Source organism: Arachis ipaensis, chromosome B7, assembly GCF_059453495.1.
Source record: "Arachis ipaensis isolate K30076 ecotype BB chromosome B7, ASM5945349v1, whole genome shotgun sequence".
In the NCBI taxonomy this organism is placed as follows: Eukaryota; Viridiplantae; Streptophyta; class Magnoliopsida; order Fabales; family Fabaceae; genus Arachis; species Arachis ipaensis.
In genome coordinates this window covers 28,904,854-28,916,936 of record NC_142442.1, presented here as the reverse complement: position 1 = coordinate 28,916,936, position 12,083 = coordinate 28,904,854, and the positions used below count along the sequence as shown (strand labels likewise).

The 12,083-nt window shown below is 36.1% G+C and overlaps 1 protein-coding gene across 2 annotated transcripts; it reads right to left on the bottom strand.

The window, feature by feature from the left end:
* Positions 1-1,308: 1,308 nt before the first annotated feature.
* On the bottom strand, positions 1,309-11,661 carry LOC107608951 (Tetratricopeptide repeat (TPR)-like superfamily protein). Of its 2 annotated transcripts, XR_015892179.1 has the most exons (5): positions 11,436-11,656; positions 8,795-8,883; positions 6,339-7,100; positions 4,258-5,811; positions 1,309-3,720 (listed from the first exon to the last, which is right to left on the bottom strand). XR_015892179.1 is itself a non-coding variant. In XM_016310742.3 (4 exons), exons 3-4 carry the CDS (start codon positions 6,804-6,806, stop codon positions 5,047-5,049), a joined length of 1,233 nt encoding a protein of 410 aa, XP_016166228.1. In that variant the 5' UTR covers positions 6,807-7,100; positions 8,795-8,883; positions 11,436-11,661; the 3' UTR covers positions 1,309-5,046. The 2 variants fall into 2 exon arrangements, 1 of the variants encoding a protein (XP_016166228.1); XM_016310742.3 differs by having other exon boundaries at positions 1,309-5,811; positions 11,436-11,661.
* Between the last annotated feature and the right edge of the window lie 422 nt (positions 11,662-12,083).

The following is a 12,083-nucleotide window of genomic DNA, read 5'->3' as shown; positions in this document are numbered from 1 at the left end:
AGCAGCTTTTAGATTTTTTTTTTTTTATTAGTTTTCTTATATTTTAATCAAAATTCTTATATTTTCTAGTAAAATTTTAAAACTAATCAAATATTTGAAGTTGCTTTAGTATTATTGTATTTTCAGGAATAATCAAGGATTAAAGTCTTTTTAACAAGAAAACACAAATACAGTTCACACAAGCCTGACATCCTCCTTCTCACTTGGGCCAATGCCCAAGACTCAAGAAGCAAGTCCAGCACTCCAAACTTCAAAACTCTTAGGATGCAATACTTGTTAAGGCCCAATTTCAATATGCATTTTTGGAAAGTTTTAAATTCAACTCAAGATTCAAGATTTAAGTGATTAATTAACAATAAACTCCTTCTAAAAAGATAAGATATAGTTGTTATGATTATATTAGATTAGATTAGATTTGAATTTAAATAAAACTGTTTTATGTTTTTTTCTTCTAGAAAGATAAGAATTAGTTTTAGGATAGATTTGAATTATTATTTTAGTTATCTTATCCTTCTAAGGATAAGATTAGATTTAATTTTCTAAATTTTAGATAGAACTTAGGATATAAATAAGTGAATAAGATTCATAAGAAAGGGACATCTGGGGGAAGGATCTTCAGATTCCAATCCAAGATCTCATATCTTCATCTTCTTCTTTTGCTTTAATTTTTTTGTTATCATGAGTAACTAATTTCTTTTTGTTAAGGGTTAAGAACTACGTTTACTTTTCTTATAGTTTATTAATTTAAGTGTTTTATTTTATTTTGGAGTTATGCATTGAACTATTTTTAAGATTGAGTTTTCATTCTTCAATCTTTAAAGGTTAGAAGTATTGAAAAATATTTTAATTATATTTTTAGTTCTGTTATTACTTTAAAAAACTTAATATCGGAATTAAACTTGAAAGCTCTTTTCTCGTGACTTTTTTATTTGACTAGGAATAGTATTTTAAAGAGTATGCAATGTTTCTTTCTTATAATTCTCAATTGTTTAGGACTAATTTTGGATAGGTGACATATAATTTTAACTAGAACTACTTTTGAATATTATTTAAAACTAAATCAGAATTGTGCTAAACCACTTCTCTTGATCGGTTGACCAAGGAATTGACGACTAATTAATTAAAAATAAATTGAATTATCAAGGAATTAGAATTTAAGTATATATGATTTGTCGTGAAAAGATTTTTGCATGCATCAAAATAGATAAACATTAAGATTAATCTTTTTGAAAAATAAGTGTTAGAACTGAAATTTACGAATTGTAAACAATAAAATATACCAATAAAGTAGTCACATGAGTTGTAAACTAAAGAAATGAAAATAGAAAATATATAAATATTGAGATGAAGAAGAAATACATTAATTCCTTCCTTCGAGTTGAGGGTGAAACTCCAAATAAGAGCTAACCAAATTTCTCTACCTACCACAATAGTGTGGTCCATATCCCTATATATACTATTTTTCTCATCACTAATATTTACTAATACTTATGAATTCCTAATAGCTAATTATTTTCTAATTGGTACATTATATGTCTGTATCATCTATCCACCCCTCAAAACAACCTTGCCCTCAAAGTTGGTATTTTTAGAAAAAAGCATTGCAACTTAAATTCAAATAACAATCAAATAGATCTCCTAAAAATATATGGGACTTCGAGTGATATTCTATAGTCCACAAAACATAATCTTCCAGGATGTGAAAATTGTTTCATCGAAATTGAGCTTCTTGTTGTCCCATCAAATAAATTCTTGCTTCTTGCCACAAGCTGATCATTGTCCACTCCAAAGTTGCCACGGTCATTAAATAAAGTTGTAGTCCTGAATTTAGATAAAGCAAGTATTGTTTGTAATAGAGGTTCCAATAGATGCTCTATATAGGGAGCATCCGTACTAATAATATAGTCAAATGGAGGATCAATAGCCTTATTGTGGCTCTCATCTTCCCACTGAAGTTCATGTTGTGTAATCCTATCTCGCAACTCATCTTTTGATGCAGCATCAGCAATACTAATTGTGGAATTCTTGGAGATGGTTACTTTGCCAGCGATACCAAACTGCTCAACTGAGATGTTCTCAACAAATAGTCCCAAATCAATGACTTGGAACTCAGCACCTGCCAATATAGCAAGGTCTTGAAGTAGGGGCTTTCTATGCTCACCGAACCCAAGAGCTTTGATGGTAGCAAATGAAGAATACCCTGCAACTTACTCACAAGGGTAGCCAAAGCCTCACAGGTGACTTCCTCAACAAATACAAGTAAAAGAGCTCTCACTTGAGCTGTTTTCTCCAATAGAGGAATTATATCTTTAATTGTCGAACTCTTCTGATTTGTAATCAAGACTCTTGCATTCTCGAATTCAATAATCGAGTTTTCAGGGTTTGTAACAAATTGAAAGGAGGTATGCCCTCTCTCAATCTCTATTCCTTCTTCAACTTCAACGGTACTCTCAAATGATGATGAAGACTCATTGGATAAGACACCCTCTGATCCCACCTTGTCAATTGCCTCAGAAATCATTTTCCCAACCAACTCGTCATTTTCTGCAGAGATAAAAACTACCCCGCCCGTATTCCTCCCTGTTTTTGACACAATCCGATTTCACGTGCCACCCAATTTGGACAATGTCGACACCGACTTCTTCATCTCTTACGGATTCAATAATTGTTGTTGACAATGACGCTGCTTCTTTCATATCGCACACTTCTACCCATACCTCATCCGAATTCACACTCGATGACATTGGCGAGGCATGCGCCTCTGCCGGCGGACCCTCCTTGGTGCAGCCGATCATGATCTTTGTAGAGCTCGAGATCATCACCTTTGCTACGGTCACCGCCCTGTCCTCGGTATCTTGTGTGGTGGTATCCTGGTTGTTGTGATCTCACGGTCCCGATTCCACGGAAAAGCCACCGCCATGAGTGTCGGTGGTTTAGCCACTATTGGAGAAGCACGGCGGAGCCAACCTCGGCAAAGATCTCCGTTGGAACTCAGTGCTGCCACCACGTGACTATTCGTTGCTCGCAGTTCTCCTTCTCGCATTGCGACAATGCCACCGCTAAGCACACTCGCAGAACCACTTGCGCCGCCGTCCTCGTTGCCACTCAGGACCTAGCCACCGCCTTCCTTCACAGTGTTGTCTCCTTCCTCCTTCGTGACGGCGCCGACCGCGGCACCGCTGTTGGTCGTGCGTTGCGCGTCACTACGACTCGCAGATGTACCGTTGCCGCTAATGGCAACTTCTCCCTCAGCTGGATCCGTTACTTCCAGATTTGAGTGCTCCAAATGCAGATCTAAGTTTTCTTTTAATTTTACATCTCCTTCATCAATATCATATTTTGGACTTATTGATTTGTGATCGGTTGCTGTGATTTCTTGCTCTGTTGATGGCAGTAGTCTGGCCTTAATCTCTTCCCACTCAATCTCCCAGTCTTCTACTCTGTTCCAGCAAATTTCTGGCAAAAGTGGGCGCATATTAGGTTGGAGTTGATGGTTAAAATCCAGATCAAATGTATCCCAATCTGCATGTGGATTCCGGTAACACCATAGTTGAAACCATATCGAAGATTGACCCGAGAAAGCAGTCGAAACTTCTAACAACCTCTGAGCTTCCGGAGTGCCGCGAACATCCCAGAATCACCCGGATAAGATGGACCATCCGTAGCCATTGATTCCATCGAATGTAGGGAGGGTATTTCCAACGACTTGAGTTTCTTCCGCTATGGAAGACTCTCAACGAGAGCACCAATGTTAGAATTAAAATTTACTAATTGTAAACAATAAAATATACCAATAAAGTAGTCATATAAGCTGTGAATTGAACAAATGAAAATGGAAAATATATGAGTATGAGTATTGAGATGAAGAAAAAATACAGTAATTCCCTCCTTCGAGTTGAGGGTGAAACTCCAAATGAGAGTTAACTAAATTTCTTTGCCTACCACAATAGTGTAGTCCATATCCCTATATATACTATTTTTCTCATTACTAATACTTATGAATCCCTAATAATTAATTATGTCCTAATTGGTATACTATATGTTTGTATCAATAAACATCTCCAAAGCCTTTAACATTCCGTATTCTTGATTTCTTTATAAATCACTAAATCCTCTCCCATTTACATTCTATAATCTTGACTGTTAGTTCTTCTACTTCACATTTCTCCTGCCAAAGTTTAATTGATCTAATCAGAGATTAAATTAGACATTACTTGCCTCAATTCGTTAATTCCCGTGGGAACGATATTCACTCACCGTGATAATACTTGAACAGTCTAGTGCATTTGCCAGTATCCGTGAGCATTAGCTTTTCACTCATCAGAATCACTTTCAAGTCACATCAACATGTAGAATCTACTACAGTTCAATCTCAGAAACCTGTCTCCTAAACCATTAGCATCCCTTTGGCTAAAGCTTGCAAGCTTGTAGCCACTGGAATAGCATCTGAGAGGATTGTTATAGACAGAACCATGCCTTATAATGAAGGTAGCAGTCATGTGAAATCGGGTCAAAACCCTAAACTCTAACAAGGGCTTTGAATCAGCTTCCCGGAGTCACGGTTTACTGCAGAGAACATCTGACTTGAGTGTGATTCAAGAGTCTGCATTTAAATTGGATCATGGTGATTCACTGTCTGATGAAGATGTTTTGTGGATGCAGTTCTAGATTCCAAACAACGAGATGATTCTTTAACTTCTTTCATCCAAAGAAGGATAAGTAAGACTTTGTGCTCTATCATTTTATTTTCAATAGATTGCTCTTGAAAGATCATAAACAATAGTGTTTTTTGTCTTGGGCTAGAAAATGTTACACACAAAGAAAAAGCTGAAGGTCTCCCTGAAAGGGTGCAGCTTGTGATTGATCAACTGTTGTTTGAAACATAACATATATATTACAAGTGAAAGTGCAGTTTGTATGCCTCTACCTGATAACTTAGCCTTTTTGAAAAGACAGTTCACTATAGCTTCTAATAATTATGATGCAGCAACTTCCGATGACTTATGTCTTACCATGGCGTTACTCTACCACTGAGTTCTTACAATGCTAGCTTATGGCAAAGTCTCTTAAAATAAGTTCAACCTCTTCTACCACCCCCAGTTTTCGGAACCACCGAGCCATTACTACAGAAGCTTCTTCTCCAACCAAAATGCCATCTCTCTCCAATTCTATTAAAAATTCTAATGATTCATTTAACTTGTTTTCCTTCTCATATGCAACCAACACCAAAGCTATGCATTTATCAGTAGGGCCAATACCTGCTCTTCTCATATTTTCAAATGCAATGCGAGCCTTTTGACTTTGCCGGGCCATACCATAGGCATTAATAACTAGACCACACATCTTATCATCAGGAGGGATAGCAGCCAGCTGAATTGCATCAAATATCCTCTGTGCTCCTTCAGCCTTGCCAGTCATAGAGTAGGCTCTAAGCAATGCTTTGTAAATCTCGCTGCCTGCAGTTATTTCCTGAGCATCCATTTCTTGAAGTAATATCTCTCCCTGTTCAGGCATTCCAGCTCTGATATATGCCATGATCATCGAGCCATATGATCTTTTATCCACAGGTTCCCCGAGCAATTTGATCTCCTCAAAATATTCTTTAGACTTGTCAAGATGTCCAGCCTTGCTGTACATGTCAAGCATAGCAGTCAAGATCACTTGATCACAGATGAAGCCTCTTTCCTTGATTATTGTGAGAACATTTTCAGCATCTTCAAGTCGATTATCCTTGCCGTAGCCATGGATTATCTTTGTGTAGTCACGAAGGTTGGCTTCAAAGGATTCTTCTAGAAGAGCATATTCCGCCACCTACAAATTCATACATAGATGAAGCTTCGTTTCAAAATATAGAGAAATAGATATTTTTCATAATGGCAAAGCTATCACTACTTATATATAAAAAAAAAAATGAATAACTATTATGATGCTTAAATTAATTTATGTTGTTATTGAAAATAAAAAAGATCCCTTGCTTCAAAAAACTTATTAAACACATATATTGTCAGTTTGCCATAATGCTCAGATTGCTAAAGGCCATGGCAAAGTAATTAATAAATAACAATGGTAATGAAATTGACATTTAAACCAAAATATTCAATTTAAGAACCAGAAATGTTCAGACTCTTAAAGCAAGTAGATGTGGTCATCTGGATCAGATGTCCACAGCGCTGAATGACATTTTATGTTTTCATTTTTCAGAAAAATATCCGTGAGATCAAAGATACTAACTTGATATGTAAGTAATGTCACAGCTCAGAGAGAAAGAAAACATGTAAAATTTATGATAAACATAAATAGTAACTCTCTTTGAATGAAATTAGAAGTTGTGAGAATACCTCAAGGTACAGAGGATGGTCCAGAGTTTTCAATTCTTTGATAACTGCAAGCCAGTCTGCTCTGCAAGGCTTCATGATCTTCACCCAAGCCCCTAACAGCTCATATATGTTCCCCTTTTCGGCAGAAAAACATATAATCTGTCTCATCAGCGCTTTACAGCGTTTAGCCATCCTGAAAGGAAGGTTAGATATGGCCTGTTTTTGTTCATTTGTCATATTCTGATGGCATATCTCATTCCACCTAAACTTTCTGTGATTTTCTTCTTTCACCTCTTCTTTTACAGTTTCTTCCATACCAATAGCAACTAATACTGCACCAAAACGGTGTTTACGGAAATCATAATAACTGGGTTTTTGATATAATGAGTTTGCTCTAGTCCTAGCACGACATAATTTGGTAACATCATTGGTAGTGGAGTAAAATGGGTTGTAACAGTTGCATATTAGGTTATAGCAAGAGGCTGCCATCAATAGAGATCACAAGAGTGTGGTATGTCCCAAGAGGTTCATGCAAACCAAGTAAACTTAGCCATAGCAATATAAGTAGTTCAAGTTATGTAACCCATGAATAAGATCAACAAGATGACAATAAGCAACCACAAGCTAGCTGAAAATTAGCCATAGGAGCATATCTCCTTTGCTACACTTCATTATGAAACATCCCGCGTCAAAGACAATGTAAATAGTCTCTCAAATACAGGCCTCTGTTGTATCTCAATGCCTTAATGCACAAGCCTTAGAGATAGATACAGAATAGGCTCCCTACAATTAATATTGAAGCAAATGTTACTACTTCAGTACTTCATATAAAAGAAAAAGAAATAAATGGTAATTATTTTTGCGGATTGGAGATGCAACTTTTTGCCCAAGCAAGATCATTTTTAAAAAAAAATTAACAGACATAACAAAATAATTTAACAACTATAAACGCTAAGTCTTTATAGTCTATCATCTACAACATATATAACAGAATTCTCCTTTATTGGTGTCCAGTTTCTTTTTCTTCTAGAATACCCTTTTCATATATTAAAAACAACCATGCCAAGTGGACACAAAAAATAAACCACCAAATTAAACACTTATATAAAATACATGTTGAAATATAAAATGCAAAATACACATTAAAAATAAGTTAAACAACATATGTATTTATAGTTTTATACACAAATATATGATAACTGATTTGGTAACTGGTGTGCACATGCCATTTTTTATTAAAAAAATATAATAAATATATGTAGTTATCACAGTTGTTAGTTGTTACTATTGGGAATGAAAGAAAATCGTGAATTACTATGTACTCCACTAGTGTGGAAAAAATATTGGCTAGTGTTGACTTAAATAAATAAATAATTGTTGACGTATGCGGTGACTAGGAAGCACTCTGCTACAAAATGCAAATAAGTCAGAAAAACTAAGCTAGATGACCAATAAAAAAGTGCGACATTTCCTCAAACAGTTGGAGTGCACAAGAAAATGCTCCTAATTAACAATTAATGAAAAAAGAAAAAAAAAAAAAAGAAAGAGAGAGCAGAGAAAACGTCCGTCTTGCATGGCCACTGAAGCAACAAGGAAGCAACGCCGAAGCAAAATTTTGCCATTGAATTGCAAGAGTAGAAAGTTTTGAGAATAGAAGCTAAGAATTCATGTATGTAAATAGCACCGGAACTGCAAAGTGTGTCCTTATCAGTTTACACAGTTGTCACTTACCAATATCAGTCTGAATTGAAACTTGAATAAGAGACGACCAGAGGAGCTAACCGCAGAGGAGGATATATCAGGAATTAGGAAGGTTTTGAAAACAGGACCCATCATCGAACCGTTTTAGTTACTGGTTCACTGGTTTATTGGTCCAACCAGTTCAACCGTGATTCAACCGGAATAACCGTTTTATAATAACATAATAAATAAAATATAGATAAATACACTAAAACATACCTATAGTCTAATAGAAATCTTAAATTATCATCAAAATTTAAAACACTTCATTTCCACCATCTTCACTTACAAATCCTAATAAGTAATGAATTAACTATTTAGCGCTCGTTATATCACTATTGAAGTATTTAAATTCTTCCCTCATTAAATAATCAAGACAACATTTGATCCTTCATGCAGTCTAGTTCTAAAGTACTAAAATTGTGTCTTTGTAATAATAATAGAACCTCAATGAGAAGAAAGTATTATCTTTTATTAGAAGAGGGAATAAAATTAAAAAAGAAAAAAAATGAGATAGTCTCCTATGACAGAAATGGTATTGCTACAGCCGCATCTATAGTTCCAAAACTTTTAATAAGCTCAAAAATGGAGTGTGACAAAACAAATATTCTTGTAATGACGACAAAATGATGTGAAGATATAAGAGAAAAAATGTATCTTCTACAATAATCTATGCTGCTCTCTAATTATAACATGTCTCAGCTAGTACAGTTTGAGTGTAAACAAAGTTTATGCACCTTTCAGATCATGATCTTGAACTTGTTGGAGGCGATCAGCTTCTGCTTTTATTACAGCGTCATCTATCTTAAACAAAACTGCTTCATCACTGCATAACAATTAAGAATTAACTTTATCATGTTAGATGATGTTATATGTGTATCAACTAGAAACAGATCGAACATGGATAAATAGTAGTCATAAATCAATCATAATACATATTTGATTATTTCAGCTTTGTTGTTGGAATTAATATTGCCATTTACATATATCCCGTAAATTCCTAATCATGCCTTGGATGCATGCAACACTTTCTTAAGATCACAACAACAATAATTTGTAACTCAGCAACAACAACAACAATAATAGCCAATCTCAATATCAAAGATCACATCAACAACAATTTAGCAAATTAATAGTTTGAGAAGAACACAGCAACCCAATAATCTCAAAGACAACATTAGGTACACAACAACAATTTAGCAAATAAACAAGAAATGGACCTGAATAGAAAATCCAGCAAATTAAATCGCAACGACCTAACAATTTAGCAAATTAAAACAACAAATAATTTAACAAAGTATCAACTTAACAAATTCAAGAACAGAAAATCACAATAAAAACAAAAAGAATTAAAGGCAACAGAATAACATCATATCATAATCAAGAACATGATCAACAATCCTAAACCAAAGTAATAAATACAATAATTGAAGAAAAATCACAGATTAACAATCCTACACCAATTAAAACAACAATTACAGTTACGGAGGTGAGGGAGAACAGAGGGATGGACGCAGCAGAACTGGAGAAGAAGTGGCCTAGACCGCCACGGAACTGGAGAAGGGGTGGCTTGGGCCGCCGTAGAACTGGAGTTTCAGAGGGTAGAGCGCGGCGGAACTAGAGCAGAGGAAGGATGGAGCGCGGTGGAACAGAGCCAACGCGGTGGAACAGCGGCTGCGCAGCGGAGGAACGACGCGAGACAAGCTGCAGTGGTAACGGCGGCTTCGAGGGAGTGAGGGATGAGAAGTGGAGAGCTCGAGAAGAAGGAGATGCGACTCAGGGGAAATTTGGTTTAACGTAAACGAAAGAGACGGAGTGGGAGAAGCGCGACGGAGATGGAGGCGAGGAGACGAGCACGACGGTGGTGTGTTGGAAGAATCTGTGGCTGAGCAAACGAAGAGCAGACTCCACTCCTTGCGGCGGCGCTGCTGTAACCTAGGGTTATGTTTTGAGGAGTGAGAGTTGAAGAGTTGGAGAGTTGAAGAGTTGAAGAGTTGAAGAGAGACTGAGGAGTGAGGAATCAGGAATGGGAATGGCTCGAGGGAGAACTGAAGAACATGTTGTGAGAGTTGAAAGGAAGCACAGGATTGATGGTCCAAAATGTTTGGACCAATGTTCTGAAAACCGGACCAGTCATCAAACCGCTTTAGTCACTGGTTCACTGGTTTATTGGTTCAACCAGTCCAACCGATGGTTCAACCAAAAAAACCGTTTTAGAATAAAATAATAAATAAATTACAAAGGACCAAAGATGAGGGTACTCCAAGAACTCCTATTAGATGCAACAGCATTCAACATTATCACATGTTCTCACACACACATACAAAGCCTTAACTCAAAGAACAACCATAGCAAGTGACTCGGAAAGAAAATGTAAACACCGAAACAATCACAAGCATACACAACATGTGAATATTTTTATAGCAAACATAATAATAAAATAACTCTTATAATGCGTCTCCGAAAATATCCCAAATCAAGAAAACTACATAATCTGATCCACTTGATTCAGAAAGCTACATATATTAGAAAAATTAAGAATCAACTAAAAGAAAAAGAAAAGGAAGGCCTGGTTGATTCAATTCAATTGCCTGAGAAGAAGAATCAAACAGGGCTGAGAAGCTGAGAGTTTAAATGTTAAACCTCAATATTCAAATAACATGACTCTATTATTGTTATTATTACACCCTTCTAATGTCACAAACTCAATATATATTATAATCCGTTGACACTTGTGCATTCACAACTTGGCCTCATCATTCTGATTCATACCTTAAGTAGAAGAAAAAGTCCCAGTCAGCAAATTTAACAAATCCTAGTAAAGTCCCGATTTACAGCAAAAAGGTAAATTTATTGATTACCAATTCAGCAACACGCAGCAACACGCAAAAATACAGGAAGAAGGGAAATCTGAAAAAGAGAGAACACTAAACCAAAACATTAACCAATAATCACAAAACACTAAACCTTCACCCAGCAATTACAAACATTAGCACATTATAAAACATTCCAAAACACGAAACCTTCACCCAGCAAAACCAGCAACTACAACAAAGCCATCAGTAAATTTGAACAAAAAAATTAAGAGCCATCAGCAACTAACAGAGCCATCAGTAACAGCGCAAAGAATTGAAAGCAACAGACTAACAGAGCCAACAAGCCATCAATAAATTTGAAAAAAAAATTTTACAGTCATCAGCAACCAGCAAATACAAGACAGATCCATCAGCAGCAGGCAATTACAATTTACAAAACATTACAAGAAAAATGGAACAAAAAGTGAACAACAATTTCAGAACTTCAAACGAAGAAGAAGACCGAACATTCAGAAATTAAAAGGAAGAAGCGGAGGCGAAGAATGAAAGAAGGGCCACTAACCTGTGTTCCGTGCCGAGAAGCCAGCGAAGATGAAAACAACGTGCCGAGCTACCTGGGGAAGAGGAAGATGAAAACGACGTGCCAGCGAAGATGGAAACGACACGGGGAAGAGGAAGAGCGGCAGCGCTGAGGACCTGGGGACGGCAGCGGCGATGAAGGGCTAGGGTTTTGCCTTGCTTCAGAAGTCTCCAGGAATGATTTTGGGGGGGGGGGGTGGATATGTTCATGAATGGTTCTGCTTGTTTTGTTTCTTTTTTTTTTTCAGATAAACAAAACGACGTCGTTTTATTCGAACTGGTGGGCTTTCGATCCGGTCCGATCCTAAATTCTAAATCTTAAATCCTAGGTCTAACCGGTTTGACGGTTTTTAAGCGGTTTTTTCTCCTGCGATTATAAATAGCGGACCGGACTGTTTTTATTATTGGATCCCGGTCGAACTAGTTCGACCGGCCGGTCCGATTCAGTTTTCAGAACTATAGTTTGAACTATCCAATGGTTCTATAATAAAATGTTTTTTAATTTTTTTAATAACATGTAAATAGTTTTTGTTTAATTTTAATTATAAATTATTTTTTTATATATTATTTAATTATAAAATTTATTTTTTATTTTATAAATTATTATTTTAATATTTATCTTCATGTTTAT

Coding starts and splice junctions, on each gene's coding strand:
- LOC107608951 (XM_016310742.3), bottom strand. CDS start 6,806: ATGGCAGCCTCTTGCTATAACCTAATATGCAACTGTTACAACCCATTT. Junction 5,812..6,338: donor ACCATCCTCTGTACCTTGAG/GTATTCTCACAA, acceptor ATGAATTTGTAG/GTGGCGGAATATGCTCTTCT.